This window comes from Cavia porcellus, unplaced genomic scaffold, assembly GCF_034190915.1.
Source record: "Cavia porcellus strain 051 isolate PalLab524CR breed Dunkin Hartley unplaced genomic scaffold, mCavPor4.1 scaffold_13, whole genome shotgun sequence".
NCBI lineage: Eukaryota > Metazoa > Chordata > Mammalia > Rodentia > Caviidae > Cavia > Cavia porcellus.
Window position 1 is genome coordinate 42428050 of NW_026947496.1, and position 27211 is coordinate 42455260.

A 27211-nucleotide genomic window follows, 5' to 3' on the forward strand; every position below is an offset into this window, starting at 1 on the left:
TGACAGTGCTCTAGAACTTTCTGCAGTGATGGAAATGTTCATTATGGCAATCTTTACCTACATGATTTTCATGCACTTGAACTGCATGAAGTATACTGAATGAGCCACGAGTGGCTGGTGGCTGCTGTACAGGACAATGAAGGTGTGAAAATTTGAAGACATAGCATTATTACAGAATAGAAACTGGAATGGAAACCTGTAACTCTTGTGATGTCCAGTAAATCTTGCACATCTTGTGTACCTATAGATATGTCAGTTTTAAAAGTTTGCTTTGATTTCAGCCATTTCACATGTATTATTATCTTCTGCAGTGAGGAGGAGCTCCCAAATCATAATGCAGCTGTGGAACGGGTAAGTCTAGTTCTTAATTTATTTGTAGTTACTGGTGAATTGCATTTGTTAGGGGGTAAAAATTTCCATTGTGTTTTTGAGTGCTATTTTACATGCAGCACTCATTCTTAGGATTTGACACTAATTATATCACTCTTAAAAAGGTAATTTAACTAATGATAAAATCATTTTAAGAGAGTTTATGAGATTCTGCTAGGTATTTGAAAGCAAGGAAACATACCAGTTACTAGAAAAGATCTGCCCTGTAGGATGTCCCTGATCTCACCCCAGCCCCACGTCAGTCTGTGAACTCTCCACTTTCGGGTAAGAACCTGGGCAGCCAGTTTTTAAAAGTTTCACAAGTGATTCTCATATGCTCTTGGCTGATAAGGTACCATTCTAGGCCAGTAACTGTTCAGGGAGATTTTAATGAATTTCCCCAAATAACAAAAAACATTTTGACTGCTTGTCAAATATCTGAGCATTTGAAGGATTTAGACAAGTGTTACATAGCAAACCTGTCTGCTTGTTTTTAGCTTTTCCTCTGCTTGGTAAGGAACTCTTTTCACATCTAGATGTGCATGAAAAGGCTCGGAATCTCCCTCTCCTTCCCATGTTTTCTCTGCCTCCCTGTAAATAAGTTGTAGAATAAAAGCGAGCATGTGAATGTGTATTGTCTTCTGTTGGTGTGTGTATATCTGATATGGGGCTGGGAGAAGGATCTGGGTTTCAGACAATGAAGATGAACTTGAAATTTTAAAAATATTTTAGAAAATTTAAGATCAAAATGGTCTGAAAGTCAAGATTGTAACAAAACCTTAATGTAGATAAAATTGCCATTTTATGTTTATAGATATCCCTATGGGTACTTCCCGTAGTTGAGACTACCCTGGACAGATGCTTTGGCTAAGGAGTTTCCTTTAGTAGCTACATTATTGAGTAACAGCTGTGTGTTCAGTGCTAGACTAGCTCCTGCATGCAGTTCTGGTATGGAATAAACTACGTTTTCTGCCTTTGAGAACCTAGTGTCACTAGAGGAAGGTCAAGTGAGACAATAGGAGATTTCTGGTGGCTTTCGGGACGTGTAGTTAGTGGAATGAAATGGTATTCTAGAGGCAAGGAAGACAGAATGCATGAGAAAGAAGTGACAGTGATACTGATCGTTGTGTTAATTCTGCCTGTGGTGAACTTTTATTAGCCTACTTTGAGTGGTAACAGGAAGATTTTCTCTGGCCCTGTAACTGTTGCCATCACCTTTTGTCTAGTCTTCAAGTTAGCTTATCCTCTGACACACTGATGATACACGTACTCCTTTCCCTGCTTGGATTCTGTTGTCCCTTTACAGGTGTTCTCCATCTTACTTGATTCCACTTATGATGGCATGATAGTGATAACCAATTTGAAAATATATTTCAAATTTTTTTTTTCTGAGTTCAATACTCAGATCTACCAGTTTTCTCATCTGAGTAACTCCACTCTCCCAGTTGTTCAATCTATAATCTTTTGACTTATCTTCGATTTCCTTTATTACCTGTCATCCCATCTGTCAACAAGTATTGTGAGCTCTGCCTTCACAATGTGTTCTGAATTTGATGACTCTTCTAGTATCCTGTCCACTCTAACCTCTGTCTTGGAGCTTCCTGTCTTCCTCCTCTTCCCACTGTTGCTTTTTTCCTCACGCTCCTACTTGTTCAGCTAAAAAAATCAGAATGATCCTGTGAAATTAAGTAAGATAATGTTGCATTCCGGTCAGAGAACCTTATGGTGGCTCCCCATCTGATGCACATTTAAGGGAAGTCCTGAGAATGACTCCAGAGGTCTGTAGAAACTTGTTTCTGTTGGTTCCCTGCTCCTATTGCCTGCTCTTTCTCACTTGCTGACTGCCTAGTGTCTCCTGAACGTATTGGCCAGATTCCCTCTTTCCGGTGTTTTGTGTTGGCTGCTTCCTCTTTGGAGTGCCCTTTCTGCTGAGCTCCAGGCTCCGTCCTTCATTTCCTTTAGGTATTGCTTAAATGTCACCTGCACAATAACACTGACTCTAGCAAGACTGGCAGAGGTTGTCCTTTAAAGTGTTACAATGTCCTTTATTTGAGAAATTAGGAAGAGAAGAATTGGAAGATTTTTTTTTAAACAAAAGATACTCATATTTAGTAGAATAAAAATTTAGCAACCCAGTATTGACTTTTTTTCTCCAACTGCCTCTCCCTCTTTTTGTCATTTCCTGATCCAGAAAGTGCCCAGTCCTCAAACCAGTGATTTAGACTCAAGAAATTGGACAAGGACAAAGATGAAGTGATATATGAGGCAGAGCTAGCAGAGAATTCATGCTTAAAAAAGGCTATTTTCTTACATTTTTATTTGCTTTTTAAGAGACTTACCTACATAATAATACCTCTTACATAATGAAATTAAGCTGATAACTGATTCTTTACCTGGGAGAGGTTAATATAATGGAGAATAACTAAAATGTGATCTATGTAATTTAACTTATTTAATGATTCACTTAAAACATTTTGTCCATCTTTTATTGGATCAAGGTCAGAATTCTGAATTCAACAATTGTGATTCCATAAGGCTTTTCAGATATCACCTGCATTCATTGAATTGCCATTTACAGTTTTGGCTTCTTTAAAGTAGAATGAGAGTTTAGCCCCATGCAAAACAGTTGAAGACTAGAAACTTCAGGTTAGCAAATTTCCCTCTGGTGTTTCTGCTTTAGATCATGGATTCTCTGATGACTGCCTAGTCCTAGTGGTCATGCTCTGACATTTCTAGGTCACTAATAAATTTACATTTTATAATTGAATGAAATCAGTGCAAATCATAGCCTTGCTGAAGTCTGTAGTCTTTACGGAGCATACACTTGAAACATGTACTTCTTGGTATTTGGGGAACTAATGTACTAATGTGTAATCAAGTAATCATGGCTTTAGTTCTGACTTTAGCTATGTACTATTTTATGTAACACTTCTTCATTTAAAATAGGAGTAGGGATCCTCCCTCATAAGAAGATTAATATTGGTGTTTACAACGTACTTTGGGTTCCCCCAAACAGGCACTTAAGCAAATAAACATACTTATTATATTTACTCTGAGAGAATAATATTAATAATAGATTATATTGTTTCTCTGAGCTTATTAATGTTTTTAATAAGGAGGAAAGATTATATAAAACCATAAATTTTCTTAGATTCATCTATTTCTTCATGTAGTACAATATTTTAGGTGATGTGTGAAATGTTGGAGCCTATCATTTCTTTAAACACTATACCTTAATCTTAGATGATTTGAAGTCTTGCTCATTAACAATAGAAGTTGCAAAATCAGAATGTGTGGAAATAGACCTGGCCCTCCTTGTACTTCTTGTCCTCTCCTGACCTCTGCTGGTGGGAGCTGGGCATGGGTGGTACCTTCACTCTTGGGTCTTGAGATGAAAAATAAACTGTAAGAGATAGGGAAAACTGAGTGACTTTTTATATTCTCATACTTTACATAGCACAGAACACTTCTGATCACCAAGAAGTATTTGGATTTTCCCCATATACCAAGCAATTCCCCAATGGAGACTGATTATTATATAATTTAGCTCAATTCTAACACTAACCAGAATTAATACAGATCCAGAATTAAGGGCAGTCTTACAAGACATCAAAGACAGATTGAAAGCCACAAGTTGTCACCATGGTTTTGGACTGACAGGATGTAAATCAGGGGTACCCCTCGACCCTCCCTTAGATTTGATTGTTAGCTAGAGTAGCTCACAGAATTCAAGTGTTTTATTTACTAACATTTATTACTCAGAGGAAACAGTTGAGGAACAGCCAAATGGAAGACACACAGGGCAAGGTACAGTGAGGTACCATGCCCTCTTTGGGTATGCCATGCCCCACAAGTTCACCACCTTCAGAGCTCTCCAAACCCATAGTGCAGGGACTTTTATGGAAGTTCTGTGATGTAGGCAAGGTTGGTTGTTACCTCAGTCTTTTTTTCTCGAAAGGTAGAGTGTAGAGCAGATCCAGGAGCCCACCAAGGTTTACCTGAAAGAGCCACAGATTCTCCTATAATTCCACGGAAATCCCAGGGGTTTTAGAAACCAGAAACCAGGACACAGACCAAATACATATTGATTATATCACAGTATCATGCTAATATTCAAATGGGGGATCCATAATAGCATATGAATAGTTAAAGTTTGAACAAGTTTAAAATTTCTTACTCTAGAAGAGAAGGCTGTTTAATCATTCATCCATTCATTTGTAGGGTGTTTAACTTTGTTTGAATTCTTAGCCATCTGACTAGTGACAGGGGTTTGGGGCAAGATAAAAGCCATGTGGGCAACCCAACAAATAGGTAATACTTACTGTTTAATACTTACTGTTCATTTGGTTCTGCACAGAGTTCAAAATAATGGTCTCAGATTCCTAAAGTAATCTGGAGTAACAAAAGAAGATAATGAGTTTACTTTTGATCCTTGTGTTCTCCTTGCCCTAATAGGAAAAATCTGTTGACTTGGAGGCAACATCAGTTTAAAACAATAGGTTATTGTTTCATAAACTTAACGCAGAAATTTAGTTCTTTCCCGAAAACAGCTCCTGGGGCATACCATGCTGTTTTTTCAACCAGTGAAGCAAAGGGAATAATGCAGAGATCAAGACCATTGTATTATTTGGAAATTTTGAGAGGAAGACGCTTTTCTTATGCTAAGGTCTTCTATGTATAGTTTATAAAAGAACAATAATGAGCACACTCAGTACCTAGGCCTTAGTTTTTAAACAGCACTTTCACTAAAAACAAACAAACAAATAATGTTATGGCTTGTGTCTAGATGTCCCTCCAAAGCATCATATAGTCATATATGAGGATTTTTCAGAGGTGACTGGATCTAGATTGTGTTACACTGGAATTGAGTGCAATGCTAGAATTAAGTGTGTGAGTGCTACCCACCCGAAGTGGCCTGGGTACGATATAAGGATAGTGCTGTGGTTAACCCTTATTGCTTTGTTATCTTTGTCTGGCACAAAATGTTTTTACTCTGCAGTGCCACTCTCTCTGCTGTGCCACTCTGCCTTGGAGCCATCCAGTTACGGACTAAAGCCTCTCCATGCTACCTAAACCTTTTCTTCTTAACTTTGGGTGTTGAGAAGTAAACTAAGTAACATAGTTTCTTAAAGTAGTGGTTGACTCCATTTCTACACAGAAAAGCACAAGGTCGACCAGAATCAGCCTGTGCCAGAAAACGAAGAAGTGGTGGAAGACTATCAAGACATTCAAAAAGTCTCATTTGAAGGAGAGAAAGCTTATCAGAGCATAGGCGGTCTGGCCAAACTTGGGAATATTAAAGCTTCAAAAAGTATGATGATGGAAATGGATCATAATACATCAAATTTTTAAGAATAATCTTTCCATTATGACATCAAAAAGGAAAAAGAGCTAAAAGGGGTAGTCTTTTAATCTTACTTAGTGATAGAGAAGGAATGTTAAAATTAGAGAAAAAAACACCATTCTGCATTTATCAGTGTCATAATTGTCCCAAACAGGTATTATCAATGGATGATGAAATCATTGAGTAGTGTAGATTAGGAACAGGATATGTACAGTATCTTAAAATACATTACACAGATTACTTATTAGTTATAAAAGGCAATGCCTTTTTAATGGAGAATTGGACACATAACCACTTTCATTAAGAAATCAAACTATGACATTGTTGATTATGATGCAGACTGGCATCATATACCCCTGATGTGATGTGGCAGGAACAGTAACAATGAGTAATAATCCTGCCTAAATCTAGAGGAACCAATCAGACAAAGGCAGCATGACCTCAACTTTTAAAACATGTCAGTGTCATAGTGACGTTTTAAATCCCTATAATCCAGCACCCTGGGAGGCTGAGGTAGGAGGATTGTAAATTGAAGCCCAGTCTGGGAAACTGAGCAACTTGGTGGGACCCTGTGTCAAAATTTTAAAAATTTAAAAGGGGTTAGGATTGTAATTCAGTCTGAGTTGAGTCCTTAATCTCTTACACACACACACACACACACACACACACACACACACGCGCGCGCGCGGAGAAAAAGCCAAAGGCATTGTTTTAGATGAAAGGAAGTTAAGACAGCTCAATAGGATCCTGAGTCTCTCTTCCCTGCAGAAAAAACTAGCTATAAAAAACATTTTGGGGACTGGATATATAACTCAGTGTTTGAATGCTTGCTTGCACATGTGACACTAAATTCAATCCCCAGTACTGTCAAAATTTAAAAAAATTGGGGATAGGTAAGGAATTTGGTATATGGATCATTAAGGAGTTAATAAGTCAATTTAAAATTTCTTGGGTATGATAATACCGAGATTAGGGTAGTACGTTTTCATTCTTAGGTGCTATGTGCTAGAGAATGTGTAGAGATGAAGTGTTAGCCTATGATTTTCTAGTGGCTTAGTCTCATGCAAACTCCCAAACAATATAAAAAAATGAAATCTTGCAAAGGGTTAGTAATTGATGGATCTTGGTGAAGCATATGTGAATACATGATATGCTATTCTCTCTTTCAACTTTGCTGTAGGCTTGGAATATTTAAAGTGAAAATAACCAATCATGGTGGCACACACCTATAACCCCAACAATCTGGAAGGCCGAGGCAAGAACATTCCAAATTGAGCGCAGCCTGGTGTCCTGGGGAACTTAGCAACTTAATGAGACCCTGCCTTAAAAAAAAAATGGCTGTAGGTGTAACTCAGTGTGTAGACCCTGGATTATTCAATTCCTAGTTATACCCCTCCTCAAAAGTGAAAACAGAGAAAAGTAACATGTTTGTATATAAAATCAACAGAATTGACTTTGTATAGGTTTCTAAAATAGGTAGTTGTGACTTTGCTAGTACCTTGAAAATGTTAGTGGAATAATACCATTTCTATTATGTAAGAGATACTATTATAATTTAGTTCCCATCATTTCAATATTTTAGTGATCAAACCACTGCCAAAATAACATTCTGATTGTGATCTGTTCATATTCATTCTCCTTCACAACCTGTCACCTTGGAACTACAGGATACTATTGATAGTTCATAATGATGTTTAATTGACTTTTTAAAATGTAAAATCCTTAATTTTAAAATGTTTACTTAAACTTTCTTATGTAACAACCCCAGTTTTAGGCAATGAAATTAGAAAATGAACATATGATATGGCTCCTATGGCCAAAGAGTTCATAAGCTAATAATAATGTGATTTGTGCAGTTAGGTAGCTAGAACACAAGAGTTGGGTGCTACAACAATAATCATGATAATTCTCAATTTTTAGATGAGACAGTAATGGCTCAGAAGAATTAAGTAATTTATCCCAAGTGAAACAAACAAGAAAGGGAAGAACTCAGATTTGGATCCAGCTGTATATGATAAGCTGGTTTCTTAGTCCGTGCCACTGAAAACTGAGTAAATAGTTTTGCTGGGAACTTGGTGCTATTTAAGAAAGGTTTTAGACCTTGAACACTTGATCTGTGTTTTGAAAACATGCATAGGATTTTATCAGATGATGGTGAAGAAAAGCATTACTGGTAGACAAATAGCAAACATTGGTAAAAGAGACATGAAAATACATTGTGTGTTAGTAATGCCAAATAGTTCAGGTTAGCCAGATTGTAAATGTAGCAACAAGTCAAACTGGTATGATAGATTAAGCAGTTTGAACTTTATTTGTAAAGAATGAATATTCACTGAAGGAAATTAAAGTGGGACATGTTTCAAAAGTATGGTAATAATGTTAGAGCTAGGTTAAAGATGAGGATGTCAGTAAGAGGTTGTTGCTTTCATCCAGAAACTGTGATTCTTGGGTGAGGGCAGAGGACAGGATGGAAACGAGACAAATGAGGTGAGATCAGCAGACTGTAGCCTGAGTGTGATAAGGGAGATTGATCAAAACTGCCATTTTGGGGGGGGGACCCAATCGCCATGGTTTCAGTTTGACTGATTGAGTGCATAGAGATGGTGTTAATTCATGACAGGGAACAGACAGAAAGATAACAGCAGCATGTTTGGGGAAATGAGTCGGATGTGTTGAGTTTTAGTCTGTTAACTTTTTCAGTAAAGATTGTTAATATGCTCTTGTATTCTAGTTTTATCTTGGTGGTGTCGGGTCTATGACAAGTTGATGTTCCTTAACCTGTTTTTCTAGGGCATTTAACTTTGCATTTGTCAAATATGTTTTCAGTTACTTCAAATAATTTTTAGAATAGTTAGCTTCAGCATATTTGGTAAGAAAATATATTTTAATCCATAAATTAGAGATTCAGGAATAGGGAAGAAAAAGCTTTCATGTGCATTCAAGTTGGGTATTGTTGAACTGATAGCATTATGGAGTTAACATTTAAATTTGATTGATCTACTGATAATTTAAAAATTCTGTAGCCTGGGAGTTTTTCCAAGCATAACTTTTTGTTTCTTTTAATGTAAGGGAAAGAAAAGCACAGTGCTTTTTAAAAAATTCTATTTATGTGTGTATTTTGCTTTGCAGTGTGAAAATGTATAGCATTTAAAATAATCATGTATATGATAAGCACAAATGCAAGAGTATATCTTTAAAAAAAAACGACTACTCCCTAAAGTGATTCTTTGATAATTCATAGTCATAAAAATGAAAGATAGCAAGAGACTTGCTAGATCTCAGCAGGGTTGTTCATGGCAAAGTATAAGTTATTATACTCTTGGGTTGGTTTGAATTATTTGGTGTTTTCCTGTTGGTGGGAAAAGGGAATATGCGTTGAAGGAGTTAGGTGGGGGAAGGAAGAACAAAAAAAAAAAATGCCAGTTTTGATCAATCTTAATTTTTCACAGCATGGCCTTCTCTAAAGTCACATTTAGTAGAAACATTAATTAGATTTCAGTGCCCCACTGAGTTTTAAAATTAAACATATTTCTGGAACTATCTGTAACATTTTATCACTAATAATATAATGAAGACTATGCTTAGCCTTTTGAAAAATGGAAATTATAACAGAATGTCTTTGGCTCATGAGTAATCATCTTTTATTATGAAAAACATAAAAATTTTAAATGGAGTTAAAAATCAGAGTTTTAATACTATAGCTAAAATGAAAATTTTTAAAAAACATTCTCATCAATGAGAATCTTTTCCTAAATTTGGGATTTTTTATGGGGGGATGTTACGTTTCTTTTAGACCTAAAAATATTCGTGATGGGTATATGCCAGCTGCCACCACAATGTCTATTTAAGGCTGGATTGAAGACAGTAAGCAGGAAACCATTGTTTTCATTCAGGAACTATGATTGCCTATACTAGGGTAGAGGATTGGATGGAAGCCAGAGACAGAAAATGCAGTGGCTAGGAGTGCAAATTCCAGAGTCAAACTGCCTTGCTCTGAGCTCCTCTTTTACCCTTACCCTTGTCCTATAAGCCTATTATACCTCTATTTCCTTAAAGTGGAGATGGCCATACATCCTCATGAAGCTGTAGAGAAATGTATGTGTATTCTTATATCCTCAGGACTATTTTCCTTTTGGTGTATTCTTCTGTCTCCACTGCTTTCTATTCATACATTTACTATAACCACAGGCCCAAATACTTAGCAAAAAATACTCTCTCCTCCTGAAAACCAAAGAATTGAAGAGCTGGCATTTTCTGTCTCACCCTCACTGCCACCCAGGTTGGCCCCAGATCTTAATTGCATGTCATATTCAAGACCCTTGCCCACTTTTTCAGCCTCATTCCTGACACTTCCTTTTTCAAAGCCCTGTGGAACTACCATCAGTCCCCAGCATGCTGAATGATCTCTGAAGCACAAACTTACACATCTGCCTGCAATGCCCTTTTCCATGTTGCACTGTATAAAAACCCTAAAGTCTTTTATTTTTCATTTGTAGCTTATGTTCTTGGACACCCTAGGTGGGAATTTGACTGTTCCTTTCACGTGACCTTGCTGTTACCCAACCTGTCTGTGTCAGAGCACCTGCCTTAGCACTGTCTTTCCATGTTGGCTACCCTGAGTGCCTAGTGAATCCCCTTAAGGCAACAACTATGCCTTACTCACTTTTGTATAATTTTTTCTTAGATGTAGGACTAATTATGTATTAGCTATACTGTAAAGAAATACGCAATTCTCCTTTAAAAAGCCAGCTTTCATTTAAAACATGATAGAAAACAAAGATAAAAAGAATTGAATTTTGAAAATGTTTCTCTTCCTTCATAAAAGATATTTCAGAGTATTTCCAAATTCATTTTTTTCTGTGTAGAATACTCAAAATTTTCAGTAATTAGCTTTAAAAGTTTTAGAAATTAGGAGCCACATCTTTCTGTATATTTTTACCTAAGTAGAGCATTCTTTAAGACTCTTAACTTTAGTTGTGGAATACTGTTGACACCATACCAATATTATTCAACATACAAAAGTATGGATATTTGATATCTAATATAGAAGAACTTTTTTTAGTAGTCCTTTTAAAGCAACATTTCCTTTGAAATTTTTTTGTAATTTATGAGTAAGGAATCCTCAAACAATAACAGTGAATTTCAATTTTATTTTAGCAAAAGCACCTGGAAATTGAAAGAACTACCAAATGGCTGAAGATGCTAAAAGGATGGGAAAAATACAAGAACACTGAGAAGGTAATTTAAAATAAATCTCTTTCTATATGAAACTACATAAATTCAATGTGGATTTTCACAGTACAGTTTTTTTTCAATTATAAGAATATTGCACTCATATTCATTTTGAAAAATTAATTTAGCAAAATTCCTTACCTTGAAAGTCCATATATTGTAAATAACAGATACTTAACCTAAGTTGGTCTCGGCAATTAAGAAGTTATAATAAATGGTCCAGTTCAGTCCAGGATTACCATAGTAAATGGTCCAGGATGAGTTTAGGAGTAATTTAATTCAGCTGCTCAGTTATATTGCCTGTGACTTAGTTTCTTATATCTATCTGTTCTGTGTCTTCTTCACTATCACTTTCATGGTGAAGTTGGCTACGTTTTGGGGTTAGAAATCATTGCAGTAATTTCAGACTTCATAGCCACATATCATACGGTTAGAAAGACAGACGAAGCTGGTCCCTGCTTGCTTTTTGTAAAGCAGGGCAATCTCCTATTCAAAATTGCTTCCAGAAACCCCGCTTTAGATCTTCTTAGCCTGCATTGAGTCTATGCTACGTTTTAACGTGGTTCCACCATTGGTACATGCATGGCTGTCCCATGCCCCCCGATGAGAGTGTCATGCGTGCACCACTGGTGATTCAAGTGGGCAGGAGCATGTTAAAGCAGTTAAACACATTCTTTAATTTTGCTCTCAGTCTTATTAGAAACGTCTTTAAATAGTGGAAAGGTGTCAAGTTCCTGGTGGTGTAAGTTTTCTTGAAAGGTCAAATGTTATCAGTGGCAACAGATACAATGTCAGTTATTTTTCTTCAAGTGACAGTCCACTTCATGTATTTGGAGAAGATATCTGCCAAGTACGACCCCAAATGTAAACAATCATGTGAATATGGTTAGCCACTTGTTCTTTTAAGAAATAATGGTGTTCTCTGAAGAGCATTTGGTTCCGATTATTACTCAGTTTCTGAGTGCCTGTTGCCTGTGGTGACCATCCTACTTCAGTATGCAGCAAGAGCCCCATATGTGCTCTTCATTTCACCACTCAGCACAGTAACAACTGTGTGCTTAGGAGTTGAGATATAATAAAATTAATGTTTTTTACTGCTTCATCCAGGGCATCCTTAGGTGAAACTGACCTTTTATGCAATTGTGAGTGAAGAACAGAATTATTTCTTATTCAGTACTGCTTTGATTTTTGTCAGGGTTTTATCACCATTGCTTTTCTGCCACCAGAGTAGGAGTCAGGACAGTGAAAATAGAAAGTAACATTTTGTCATATTATGAAAATGTTTTGGCATCATAGGCCATGGTTTGTGACTCACTGACAAATTTTCTGTGTGAAATGGAGATAATAGTGCTAATTTCAAAGGGATGAAGATTTAATGTGTTAACATGGGATGCAGTTAGCATTGTATCTTGCATATAGTAAATGTTAACTACCAATGTTAATTTTTTAAAGGAAGGCTGGATAGTTAAAAAAAAATATTAAAGTGAAAAAAATCACTGAAAGTGAAAAAATAGGTAGCAAAGTACAACTGAGATAACTGTTAAGGATTTTTCAAAACCATTAAAACACTTTTTTTCCATGTAATATTTTTTTCTTCCTTTTTTGTATAAAATATACATGTCAGGATTTGCTAACAAGGATTCCAGAGCGCGTCAGTTCCTTGGATTCTAATAAGTGTAACACAGAAGCATTGTCTAAGGGTTAAGAAAAGTCAGAACCAGACTATTCTGGGTTCAAATACCAGCCCTGTCACCTACTGACTGTATGACTTTGATATTTTACTTTTTCCTGCCATATTTGCTCAAGTGTAACATGAAAATGACTACCTTGTAGGGTTGTCAGTATTAAATAATTCGGTAAAACACACAGATTAGTGCTTGACAGTGTGTAGTCAGTGTTGCTTATCAGTAGATGAGGAAAAGGCTCTGATTTAAATAGAGTTGGGAAAACTAGAACTAAACAAAGTTAAGCAATGTGTACTTACTATAGTACTCCCAGTATGAATTTTTAAGTGGAATTTTTATGTGAAACTTACTTGATGATGGAAATCTGCATAAATTGCAGGGTTACAAAGTCATATTTGGTTATAGGGTATCTCATATGGCTAAGGTCATTTTCCTTTTTGAGAACCTAAAATATCCTTATTTTAAAGTCAGACTCTTTTGCATTACTCATTGCATATTGTTGATTTTAACCATCTTGTTTGAGCGTTGGGTTTAGAACTCAAGATGTTTTTAAGAGAGATCAGTTCAAAGTGAAAGATTAAGTACAGCACCCATGCTCTTGTTTAATAGTATGCTGCCTCTCAGGTTAGCCTGCAGCTGACAGCTACTTTACCTTAAATCTTTGTGGGAAGATTGCTCAAGTGGTAATTACAGGATAGGTTTCCATGTATTGTGCCTACAGTTTAATCTCACATTCAGTCTAATAAAATATTTGTAGAATTAAGGTTTATATTCTTCTATAGTGTACATCTATCTATGAAATTATATAAGTCTCTGTAAAATGAGCAATTCAGCTGGGCTATTATTCTGACAGCAACTCTGGCTAATGCAGTTCTCATTAAGGAAGATTTTAACAGAACTATTTCTTTGATGTGTAATTTTAAAGCACTCTCCCATAACTGTAATACTAGAATCATTTGGTGATATATATAGTCCAATTTTGTGTGAAACAGAATGAGCCTTCTAAAAAGAATTACTGCTTTCAGTGCACGCCTTGTTTTAAATTGCATTGAAGTAAAAAGTAGCGTGGAATTTTCTTTTTTCCAACAGTAGGAATGTTGTCTCATCACAGATTCTTTATTTATATAATAATAAAACAAATTCTAAGGATATCTTGAAATAAAAATCTAGCTCTGATAGAGAATATTTGAATTTTTAGAACCAAAACATTGAGAAAAAGTTTCATTAGGATTGTGTTGCCTGTGCATTCTCACATTGTCTGCCCCCATAGACAATAGTGTTGTATTTTTAAAATGTGATTTATTAAATTGTTATTTTCTGTTAAGTCAATACCATTATAATTTAATTGGTGATAATATCATTGTGTCTAAGGTCCGTGATAGCCTGTTACCTACTATAAATGGGTATATTTCTTTGTTGGTTAAATGACTAAGTGGATCTGTAAGTCTGTATTAGCCAATATTTTATTTTACTCATTGGAAAACTAAGACTCTTCATTTAAAATTAAATTTCTTAAGGTCACATAGCTTGTTACCAACAAGCAAGAGATTTCATATCTGGATTCTGGAACTCATTTAATTGTTCATATTTTATTAAGCTTTTCTGTTCAGTGTTTGTCATAAAGGCCAGAAAGCAATACAATATAGTTATGAAATGCAGTAGGGTTTCGTAGATGATTTAAAATGTTTTAAGGCCCAGATCTGGGAGACTCATGCTGTTTGAAGGTGGAAACAAAGGATCCGATGGAGCAGATATAGTTAAAGAAAATGGAGAAGCAGTCATTTGATGATGCATGCTTGCAGTTTGAACAGTGCCGCAAAACTGAGCCAGACTGGCTGGGCTGAAAAGTTTACTCATTGACAGGCAGAATGTTGCAAATATACTGCTATTTTGAGGTCACGTAGGCTGGAAAAAGGTATTAAAAGCAGCCACTTTTTAAACAATATCAAAAGCATTTACATTTACAATTAGTAGGCTAATTTTATTGGCAGATGCACAAAAATAATGACAGTGAAAGGCTAAGGTCAGGCAACCTTCCTTTTTCTTTAAGATTTTATATATTAAATCCATAAAATTAATTTGTAAAAGATTTTTTAAAGTGACTTTTTCAAATTTGAATATTAATTGTTAAAATCCAATATATAGAATTTTATATTGTAATTGTTAAGACTGAGTTCCAAAATAAGACTAATGAATTTGAATTCTTGGACAGTTTACTTTGAGCTACATGTTAGTCTACATCTTAGTTTTCTCATTTGTAAAATGGGCATGACAGTAGTAGTATTATTTACCTCTTTAGCAATACAGAAGTATTGTAAAGACTATATTGACTTAGAAACACATAGCATAATATTGGTTGGTCATAGATGATTAGAAAATGTTAGTGTATAGCAAATAGTAAAAATGTTAATAACTGTTGTTAATATCATTACTGTTTGATTTATCAGTATCCTTACTACTATTCCCACCATTCATTTTCTCTCCCTGGAACACGCATGTATATTCTTCAGTATTCAGTTTATTGTCATTTTCTCCATACGAAATCTTTCCCAACTCTCACAAAGACCTATTTCCTCCCTTCTTCTATTATTTCTAATACAGTCCTAGGATAAGAACCACTGTGTTAGATAAATAAGTGATACCAGAGCAGATTTACTGTCTCACCTCCAACATTTATCCCTGAATTGTTTATGGTTTCCCTTAAAACTGTATATTCATACAAAAGATAAACACCTCCATTAACACATGATGCAGATGCGAACAGTGTGATGCCTACCATCCTCCTTTTATCACTGTGGAGCGCTGGAGAGTAGTTCTCTACCCTGACTTTTCTCATCAGGTACAATGTCCAACTCTGGCTAGCAGTTCATTTGCTTATATTTTATTAGAAACAATTATCTGTTAAAATTAAGATTGCTTATGTTGTAGTCAGGGGTTGTGCAGAGAACAATTAGAATCAGAACATGGAGTTTATAATATTATTTTTATGATGGTCACCCAGAGTTAACACAAGAAAATGCAGAAAATCTATCCACAACACTAAAACATAGAATATTTAGCCAAGGGCCTGAATCCCACAGCAATGTCCCTCATGAGTCCAGATGAAGACCCAGAGCTCATGACAATGCCTCCCATGAGTCCAACCAGAGGTCTAGAGCCCACAAGAAGGACTCATGCCAGTCTCTTTTATGGATCCGTGCTGGGAAGGCCCAAAGCTCAGTGGTGGAAGCCAGTCTATGCCCGCAGGTTGAAGGAACGGTGCTGGTAGGTTGAGGATTCTCCACTGGAGCTGAGAAGTCACACTCACAGCAAAGACCAGGGCTTTCCTGAAAAGCACCACAGTCATCCTCAGTAACATAGAGGCCCGGAGCTCCTCTGATGATAAGCACAGTCAAGTACATGCCAGGAAGCCAGCACGATGAGTTCATCCTAGTGACCAAGCGCACACGTCTTCCCTTCTGGAGCCAGGAAGCAGTGCTCAGTGTGAGGACCAGAGCTTCTCCAGGAGAACGTTATGGCTCAAACAGCAACATGTAGGAGAACCCACAAGGAGAACCCACAATGCCTTAACGCCTCAACACATAGCTTCTCCTTCTCCACATCTCTATTTATGCTGGCAACTTTCCTCAGGTGGAACATCTACCCTTGGCTCCATGCTGATGTAATCCAGTTGGCATTAAGTTGACCACCAGTTTTTAATCCATAACAGTGTACATATTTGTTTCCTAAATACAGCATAAGCTCCATAGAACTTTTTCATGTTTGTAGATCTGGTACCTAGTAAATATGGCCCCAAAGCAGGTATTTACTAGAAAGTTCATTGTAGCATGAGTATATTTATTTGTGAGTCAGAGTCAGTCAGCTCAGCTGATGCTCAAGTCCCTATGTAAAATGGCATTGTGTTTACATATTACATATAAATATCCTCCAATATACCTTTCATTTCTGTATTACTTATAATACTTAGTATAATGTAAATTCTGTGTGATTAATTATAATTTTTATGCCGAGTTGTTTAAAGAGATGACACAGGAAAAAAAGTCCATACATTTGCAAAACACACATATCTCCTTTTCAAATAGTTTTGACTGGCAATTGGTTGAATCCAGATACGAAACCTATGGATATGAAGAGCTGACTGTATTTGAAAACCAATAAGTATAATTTAAGATTCTTATTTTAGAATCTTATCATTTAATTCTTTGAATGTGTTTTGTTTTCTACAGCTCAAATCTAGAGACATCTCTTTTATATTCCTTTTATATTTAGGTATAATTATATTATCATTGCTTTAATATTTTCTGCTTTGAATTTCTTAATATTTTCCTTTTATTATTCTATGTTTTAGTAAGTGCACTTGAGCAAACATGGTGTTTTAGTCATGGAATGATCCTTATTTTTTATGTACTGAAAAATCAGAAATCTTTTGCTACTTGGTAATATCTCATATGTGCCTTTGGGCCTTATTTAATCTCTAGGTTTCACCATCATCTGTAAAACTGAGATTTTGGTATAAAGAATTACAGAGTGGGTGACAATTAAATATCATCAAATGTCTTAAAATAGTTTTCTGCACATAGTAAATGATCAGTAAAAGTTGGAATAATTGTTACTGTGGGTGATAAGTACAATGTATCAGTATTTCTTTTTCAGTCCTTTCCCTGTGTACTTCATTTTAAAATTCTAACCCTTTGATAGCATGGGAACCATTAGTTTTTTATTTTACTTCTTAATCATGACAACTTGATGGATTTGTTTTTCTAAAACTAGATTTTTGGATAAGTGATGGACAGTAATTTGTATTATGATACTGTGCAGAATTGAGCAAAAGCAATAAAATGCACGTCAGAGCTCAGATTTTACTTATGGGAAATATTGGTTTATCAGAAATTCAGGTTCATTGATAGCAAACTCCTTAGCCATTATGTTCTGTTTTCCAATTAGAATTTTACCTTTATATTGCCATGTACACTTGTAATCTTAGCACTTGGGGAGGGGGTGCTGAGGTAGGGACAATTTGCCCTTACTGACTTAGCAAGACCCTATGCCAAAATAAAAAGGGATGGGAAAATAGATCAGTGCCAAAGCCCTGAGTTCAATCTCCAGTATCCAAAAAAAAATATTTTTAAACATTTCATATTCACAGTAGTTCCACATTTTTTGGCATTTATACCAGATATTTACAATACAGTATCATTACTCTAAAAATTTTATAAGATAATTTGAAATTACTTTTAATATATAATAGTACTTTAAAAAGCATAGTTTATTATAATCTTGAAGTGAATGTAGATTGTATACTTCTTTGGGAGAAATAAATGTTAAATTCATCTATTTTTACCACACTCAATTTACAGTTAATGGTAGTACATAAAAAGTTTGGTTTATTGACAACATAGTCATTCTGTATAAATTTCTTCAGTTAGAGCTATTGTGCAGGTTAAAGTTTCTATAATTCTAGATTCTCTTCTCTGAAATCTTAAATTTGAGGTTTATCATGTTTATACCAAAAGAACAAAACAAATCGTACGTGTACTTTTTTAAGTTTATTTTTTGAGAGACGGGGTCTCACTATTTAGTTCAGACTGATCTTAAACTCACTTATATAGTCCAGCTGCCCTTGAACTTGCAGCAATCCTCCTGCTTCAGCCTCCTGAGCTCTGGGATTACAGGTATGTGTCACAATGCCCAGCATGTGTATAATTATTGAACTGAATCAACTTCACAGTACTGAGGTTTCACAGAAAAGTTATACTACATTGTCACTCACTCACAATCACTATCAAAGGTTCTTAAAACTACATTATAGCATACTGAAAGGAAGGCCAGCTTATGCAGTTGGAAAGGGAATCTAGGGGTTGGGTGAAAGGAAAGGAAAAAGAATTAAAATATGCTGTGTATATGTGCCAACTCCTCACAATGAATGTATTATGTATCACAAATGTATGCTAATAAAAACAGGGAGAAGTTTTAATAAATAAAATGTTAGCATAATAGTATAAGCTCTGTGCCTTGTCATTTCAGTTAAAGCTTGCTTCTTATCTTAGCATGCATTGAAATATGTTACTTGAGTGTTCTGAAACATGAAGTATGCCAAAATTCACCACTTTTTGGTGTCACCATCATGCCACAAGTGGACAGTTCCACACTTAACTTCACTTGATAGATAGGTCACATTTGAAACAGAAATATGAAATAAAATTATCCTCAGACAAGGTATATATAAAACATGAAAGCATTTCATGTTTAGACTGGGTGTCATCTCCAGGATATCTCATTATATGTATGCAAATCTTCCGGAAGGTGAGAAAGATACAAAATCCAAAACAATTTTGGTTTCCAGCATTTAAAAAAGGAATACTCAGCTTGTATCTTGATCTTTAAGGTAATTATGTACTGTTTTTAACTTAATCCTTAAGGGTATTTTCCATAATTTGTTAATCATTTCCTTATTTGGGCATTCATTTTTAAATTTTAAAAGGTGTTGAATACTGTAATTGTACTTGAAAAAGTAATTACAGAGAAGATGGGGAAATATTTTGAACCTTAATTTCTTAGGGCAATGTAGTACACTTTTCAAGGATTCAAAAAGTTGATACTAATGATTTATGCTTAGTTTCATTGATGTTTCAATTTTATTCAAAAGTCATGTCTTTCCTTAATGATGATTTATCATTATTTTTGTTTGATCCTTTAAGAAAAGGACAAAGGGTTCCCTGAAGAAATAGTAAGAATTGAAAGGGAAGGATGGAGAGGAGGTAAATGAGAGACAGAGAGAGAGAGAGAGAGAGAGAGAGAGAGAGAGAGAGAGAGAGAGGAGATGAATACACAACATGAAGTAGAAATTGCCAGTGGTTCTGAGAGGTTTGAGATAGACAGGAAGAAGCTTGATTTGTCGAAGAAGGCGGTGAAAAATGGAAGGAAGGAGCTTAGGAGTTAGATAACTGTGTCTACACTCCAACAGGACATTTTGGGAGCACCTTCTGGGTGTGTGATGGGAAAGAAAGGGATTGTATGAATACAATATTGACGATTTAGCAAAGTGCATTGGCTGTATTTTCCTGCCTCTCAAGGGACACTTTTGTCTGGTAAGAGTATGAACTGTACATTCTTGACTTTCGTTTGTTCTTTCCATGTTTGTCTATATCTCCCTTGTAGGATATGAAAAGGTAACAGAGTCAATTTGTATCCACTAATTTTAAGACCAACAACTATTAATCAGCTCAATTGAAGAGATTAGTCTAAGCTTTTGTCAGTTGGTAACCTCCAGTTTCTTTTTTCTTTTGATAAGTTTCACAGAAGAATTTACAAAGGAATTCCCCTTCAACTCCGAGGTGAAGTCTGGGCTCTTCTTCTTGAGATCCCTAAAATGAAAGAAGAAACACGAGACCTTTATAGTGTGAGTGGCAAAATGAACAATTACTTTGAAATTGAAAGCTAAATTATGTTAGTATCTAAGATATTTATATCATCACTTAAAATTATACCAAAAGTATATTGGATTGGGTTTTAGAGGTATATTATTTGTTTTATTGATTCATAGTCTTTCAAACAAGTACTTTAGTAAAAATGTTATTATAATGTCTATATTAATGATTGTTGTTTTTAAAATGCATAAATGATTAATCATAGTCTTTAAAATGATCCATTAATATTGGAGGATATTTGCAGATAAAATTGACTACCTGATTGTAGTATCAATAAAGAGATTTGTAATGTTCTTTTTAGGATTTATGGGAAAATAGCAGAATTCACTTTATCCTACATCTGTTGGTATATGACTTTTTTTCTTCCTTTTTTTTTTTTTTTTTTTTTTGGTTTTTTTGAGTCAGGGTCTCACTATGTGGTTCAGGCTGGCCTAGAATTAAACGATTCTCCTGCTTCAGCCTCCCAAGTATTGGGGTTACAGATGTGTGTGACTGTGTCTGGTGATTCTTTTTCTTCTAGGGTTATACAAAAGAATTTGCCTCTAAAATTATTATATTATCTCTAAATTTTATTATTTATAGTAAAATGTCAGACATTTGACTGCATGATTGGTATACTTTTCCTAAATTAAGCAATGCATTAAATTTACCTTCTTGTCCTCTCAGCTCTATCCATTCTAAACCTTTTTTATGTTAACTTTGAAAGGGGTAAGAGGTTTACATCTAAGAATCTTAGATCTATAGATTTTGAAATATTCTCCTTAGAGAAAAAAATATATATAAAGAAAATAAATAGAATAGATTAAAAATATTTATAGTTTAAACCAACTGCCAAAGGCACTTTGGTGTTCTTTTGGTATTTCCCTTTTGTTTTTCATGTGTATTCAGGTGAAATTTCACCAAGGTGAAAGATGGTAAACTATTGTAGTATAGTAAACAGTTGTATTGTAAGTAGTTTTCTACATGAAAATAAAATTTTCCAGTGATTGGTTAATAGAAGAGAATCATTTAGTAAACACTGATAGCACCAACAAAAGTAACCTAACCACTGGTACTTCCCTTCTTTTTTTTCTTTTTTTCTTTCTTTTTCTTTTTTTTGGTTTATTTTTTGAGTCAGGGTCTCACTACACGATTCAGACTGGCTTTAAAGTCACTTTGTGGCCGAGGCCGGCCTTGAACTCATAATGCTCTTCCTACCTCAGCCTCCCAAGTACTTGGATTATAGACTTGCACCACCATACCTGGCAGCTACTGGTACTTTCAAGTGCATCATTTTCAACACAATCATAAACATTTTTATTGTGTATTAGAATTTCCTTAGCATCACTGAGTCTTCCTTTCCTGGCTACTCTTTCTCTTCTCTATGTCTTGGTTACTTTTCTCTTGTATTGAGACAAAATATATGATGCCCAAATTTAAGGAAGCAAAGGTTTATTTAGCTCACAGTTTATGGAGGTTTTAGTCCATAATCAGCTGGCTCTCTGGTAGAGGCAACAGTTCAAGACAAGAAAAGACAGTAAAAGCAGCAGGAGCAAAGGGAGGGAGGAGCAAGCCTCTTTTCCTCCCTTACATTGTATGCAGGCTACCCACCCTAGGGCAAGTGTGATCACTAATCCCAACCATAGAGTATGAACTAATCACACACTAGATTCAGCCATCTTCAAAAAGCTTGCCCTCCTTGACTGCATGAGGCTTTGGGAACCTCTAAACACAAACCATAATACTCTTTGAAAGTCATGTTATAGTATTAAGTATTCTCCACACATCCTCTATGAACTAGCTAGAACTTCAGTAGCAGTAAAGTTACCTTCTCTTAATCTACCAAGAATTTTCCCAGATGGGTAGAATTATTTGGAGCCTAGAATATTAGGAATATTTAGTGCTTCAAGTTTGTCTAATGGTGTGTACCCCATTCTTTGCAGCCTTGAATGAGTTGTTAAAGAGCACATAGAGTGAATGGATGTGGTCAAGAAGCTCTTCTTCTCTGTCAGAGGAGACACTAGTATAGAAATGTATAATGTACTCCTTAGTATGTGACAGACACTCCAAAAGTAACAAAGCAGAAAAATTTGGCTAAATTGAGAGGAAAAAAAGAAATCACCTTTGTGGTTCAGGAGATATTCATGGAATAGGTGTTTGAGGGGGTGTTATTTCCAGAAAGGAAAAAAGGAGGATGAATTTTCAAGGCACATTGTAAGCACTTTTCTTTCTGATTTACATCTGATTAGTTTTAATTTCATGCGTCATATTGCTGTGTATTTATTTATTTATTTATTTTTGTACCGGGGATCAAACTTTGTGCTTGTCAAGCAGGTGCCTAAGCCACTGAGTTAAATCCCTAGTCCATGTTGCTGTATTTTTAAAATACTTTACTTTGAGAAGATTTGACCTTAATCAAGTAATTTGATGTGTGGCTGTGTGAACTACTTCATTTAATTATAGCAATAACACTAAGAGGCAGACTTTACTATTATTATCATTGAGGTTAAGTAACTTTTTATTCCAAGGTTAACAAATGCAGAGGTAAGATTTAAAATCCAGACTGTTCTGGCTTCTGAGTCGCTGCTCTTATCTACTGCTTTTTCCTTTTATTTGTATCTCATTTGTATTCATCTCTCTTGTAACTAAGAGTGTATCTTCCAGAGAGAAATGGGTCAGTCCACAGCAACAAGTTTGTCTACAACCTTAGCCTGGCTCAGTAATCTAGTAGGCCAAAGCCACAGAGATCTGTCAATTTTTATCTAAATATCATTAATTATACCTTTTTTTTTTTTTTTTTTTTGTCTTTTTGAGACAGGGTATTGCAATGCAGTTCCGGCAGGCCTTGAGCTCACTTTATAGCCCAGGCTAGTCTCAAATTTACAACAGTCCTCTTGCCTCAGCCTCTCAAGTGCTGGGGTTACAGGAATGTGCCACCACATTTGACTCTCCATTATACTTTTGTCCTAGGTTTAAGGGTTCATAAATTCAATTGATTGATTTATTGATTGACAAGATCTTTCTAAGTTGCTCAGACTGGACTAAAACTTGTGATCCTTGCCCTCAGCCTCCCAAAATTCTGAGATTACAGGCATACAGTATCATGCATGAATCCCATTTCTTTAAAAAGAGCTTATTCTTATACTGTAGTGATATTCATGGTCACAATTCATGTAGTCTCAAGATAACTGTAGAAACTGTTTACCTCCTTTGAGGAGGTGAGAAATGTTCTTGATGGACTATATTCTGTGTATTACCTTGTAAACATTTTAGGAAAAAGTAACTCTTTTGACCTATTATTTTTTTTAGCTACTTAACAGAACGTTGCTTCTGTCATGAGACCTTTTGTGTAATATACATGTCTTAAAGAGAAGCCAATACTACGGAAGTATTTGGGTCTTTTTCTCTGCTTCCCACATGTTTTGTTTCATGGCACTTTTTTGTTACGTCAGACATTTCCTTCCTATGTTTCAGCATCTCACCTTGTACCAAACCTCTGTACCTACCTATTACCTTTAAAAAGAAAAGATAATAACCAAATATATAGAGACTGTTCTGTGTCTGTGAAGTGTCTGCTATACCAACTTTTATGAGAAATAGCATACAATAATATTTTATTGACAATATAATTGTAACACATTGCTATAAATGTTCTCCTTGTCTTCAGAGTGCTGGAATAACTGTAGTTATTCCTCATGTTTGTTTTGTTTGCTTTGCAGAACTGGGGATGGGATCTGTGGCCTCACAAATGCCAGGGCAGTGCCCTATCTACCACTGTGCCAGCCACACTGTCAGCCCACTTTTCATGTTTTAAAAAGCTTTAGAAGCAATCCACATACTCACAAAATAGTTAGTATGCACACACATACATGCCAGAATCATATACATTTCTACATACCCATATAGCCTTTATTCAACTTTTAGTTTATGTCAAGGATTAGCAGGTTTTATATATATTTACTAGATTAGTAGTATCAGGAATCTGTATGATCAGTACATGGTAAATATATCACTATAATGTGATTGTAGATGCTTATTTATACTTAGACATAATTATTACAGATTAATACAATTTTTATCTTCTCATCTGCTAAACATGGGCTTCCTTTAATTTAGCTTGATTCTCCCTGAAATGCCACTACATTGACAGCATAGTTATTTTTTTTAAAGGAAAACCTACGAGGTATAAAAAAAAATGAAATTTCTGGAATTTCCCAAAGTTCCAATTTTTCGAAATTAAAGTGTAGACAGGAATTTAGTATACTTTTAAACTCAAGAAAACTGAATTCTAGAATGACAGTGGGAAATTGGAGAAGCAACATGGTTTGTGTGTCAGATCTTCTGAAGCTTGATAATTGCCAGCTATTGGTGTCTTGAAAATGGAGATGAAGAGAAACATAAAAGTGGCTAAAAGCCTGTTTCAGAAGCAGTCAGAGTCCTCAAGTCTCCTTCTAGTCCTGGACCAAGACTAAAGGTTCAGTTTGTAGAGAGAACTTTTGGACTGGGACAGCCCAGACATGGCTGAGGTGAGCTGCTGTCATGAAACCAGAGGAATGGGATATCTCAAATGTTAGGCAACCTCGCCTTTTTTCCCAACTATGCTCCCAGAGCTTTGGCAGCTCAGTGTTGATTTTCCTGATGGAGATGGGAACAACCTTCTGGGGAATATGCCCACTTCTAAAAATAAACTGATTTCCAGGGACCCCATTGCAACTGCCCAGCCAGCACACAGCCTTTTTAGTGTTTTACCGTTTTTTGTTGTTGTTGCTATGGCTTTTTTGGTTGTTTGTTTTTGAGGCAAGGTCTCACTTTGTTGTATAGGCTAGCATTAAACTCACGATGATCCTTTTGCCTCAGCCTCCAGAGTACTAGGATTATAGGCATGTGCCACCATGTGTTTTGCTGTTAAATAAAAGCAAACATCAAAGTTTTGCATTTGAGGAAAGGGTTAAATGAAAACAAATAGAAAAATAAGAAACTTGTAAGAAACAGACTACAAAGCAAGAAGAAAATTTAAAAAGATTATTGTTGTTAATACCTTCAGAGAACTAAAGTAGATATTACATCCGTAAAACAAGTGTAGAGTGCTGTAAAAAGGAGCTTTTGAGAACAATAGAGAACTTATGACTATAGAAATGGAAAACTTAAGAAAAATGAAAAACTTAATTGATAAGTAATGATTGAAGAAGTTTCCCAAAAAATAAAATTTAAAGACACAGAGATAGGGAATAGAGAAAATATAAGAAAAATTGGTAACAGCCTAAGAGATTTTACATTGTAATAATCAGAGTTTCATAAAGACAAAAATGGGAACCCGGGAGGGGAGAATGAGTAAATTGACAAATGAATTATTAAAGACAGGTTTTCAGAGCTGAGTAGTTTATGAGTTTTTATAATTTCAAGGGTTTAATGGTTTGCATCTCTGTGGATAAATATAGATCTAAATTAAGTAGAGAAATGGGAAGCTTCAGAACATGGAGGAAACAGCACCTGTAAACTTCCAGAGAGGGAAAAAAGACATCATGTAATGACAAAAGATTTCACATGCACTGTGGAAGGCCAGAAGATAAACAGTGCCTTTTGAGCAAAGACATCTTCTAACTTACGGTTCAATAAACAGACAGTTTATTGAGAGGGTAGAGTCATTAGACATTAGAGGTTTTAGAAACTTTATCTTCCATACACCCTTTCACAGGAGCCACTATTGAGTGTATTGCCTAAACCAAGAACGCAAGATGTGAGACCCAGGTGTCATTGGAGCCAAGCCAAGAGCAGAGCAGAGAGAAGCCCAGCACGTGGCAGAGGCCAAACTGGGCAGCAGCCCAGAAGCCAGGGAGCCTAGGCAGGAGGTGGGGAGACTGCTGTGGGACAGCGGTCTCCCAGGTGAACTCACTGGAATATGTGTTCTTTCAGAACATTACAGAGATTTGTAGTTTACAGTGAGCTTGGCATTGATTTAGTTACAAGCACATAGAGAATGAAGCAAATCAAGAAGCAATGTAATGATTAAAAGAAAATAAAAATATTGTGCTAGAAAGACGAAAGAAGTCTTAACAGACCACATGACTCAGGAAGAGCTTTCACATAATCTTAGTGATTCAAACCCTGAAAAGTTTCCTGTCCTAAGTTAAAATCTAACTGTATTGACATGATAGAAAGAAAAGGAGATGAGGACAGAGGGAAGGGTTAAGGGCACAGAGGGGAAGGAAGGTTTTCTTAGTGTACCTTTTTCTAAGCCTTTGACTTGCAGGAGGGGATCTTTTAGAGACAGGGTCTCACTATGCAGTTCAGGCTGGCCTTGAATCCACTTTGTAGCCCAGGTTAGCTTTGAAGTCACAGCAGTCCTCCTGCCTCAGCCTCCTGCGTGCTGGGTAGCACATGCAGGCAGGTGCCACCATGCCCAGCTTGGTTTTGTTTTTTTTTCTTTAACCATGCAGTGACTTTCATAAACAACCACAACAACAGAGTTTTAAATGAGAAACAGTTTTTAATTAATCATAGGTTGTCAACAAGTAATCTCATAAAAATGTGCTTTTTTCCCTTTTTCTTTAGAAATTAAAACACAGAGCAAGAGGCTGCTCGCCTGATATCAGACAAATAGACCTTGATGTCAACCGTACATTTAGGGACCATATTATGTTTAGAGACAGATACGGTGTTAAGTAAGTAAAATTTAATATTATGCAATGTAAAAAGCACTTATAAAGTCTCTATTAGGTTAAAATGTGAGTGCTTAGAATATCTTATATAGACTGATTTTAAAAATTTTTTAGTATGTGTTTGCTATACATTGTGAATATATTCACTTGGTGTATTGGTACATATACATGACTCATCTTGATCCTTTTGATTTATGTCCTTTATGTGTACCAAATAACTTGAATCTTTGGTATGTGAGACAACATTTAGTAAATCATTTTATGATCTGAGAATTTAATAAAAGTGTAATGAATTCTTTTATTCAGAGCTGTAGAAAAAAAGAGAGTGGTTTGAAAATTGTCACTGATAAATGCATATGTATAACTTGATCTTACATATAGAGGAAACTAAAAGAAATGAAAATGAATGAAATGAAAAATTAATGAACTAAATATATGGTTGGGACATTGATATTACACATTAGCATGTCATGCATGCTGTGACATTTGTGAATGAAATGTATAGTTTTTCTGACC

The 27211-nt window shown here is 35.5% G+C and overlaps 1 protein-coding gene across 4 annotated transcripts in view; it reads left to right on the plus strand.

Annotated features, from left to right (window-relative positions):
• Usp6nl (USP6 N-terminal like) overlaps positions 1-27211 on the plus strand; it is a 159127-nt gene that overhangs the window by 101756 nt on the left and 30160 nt on the right. For all 4 annotated transcript variants that reach the window (XM_013156505.3, XM_063260152.1, XM_063260150.1 and 1 more), the window contains 4 exons: positions 312-351; positions 10871-10951; positions 19922-20029; positions 26589-26698. In XM_013156505.3, coding sequence (XP_013011959.2) covers positions 312-351; positions 10871-10951; positions 19922-20029; positions 26589-26698 — 339 coding nt within the window. The remainder of the gene's footprint in view (positions 1-311; positions 352-10870; positions 10952-19921; positions 20030-26588; positions 26699-27211) is intronic.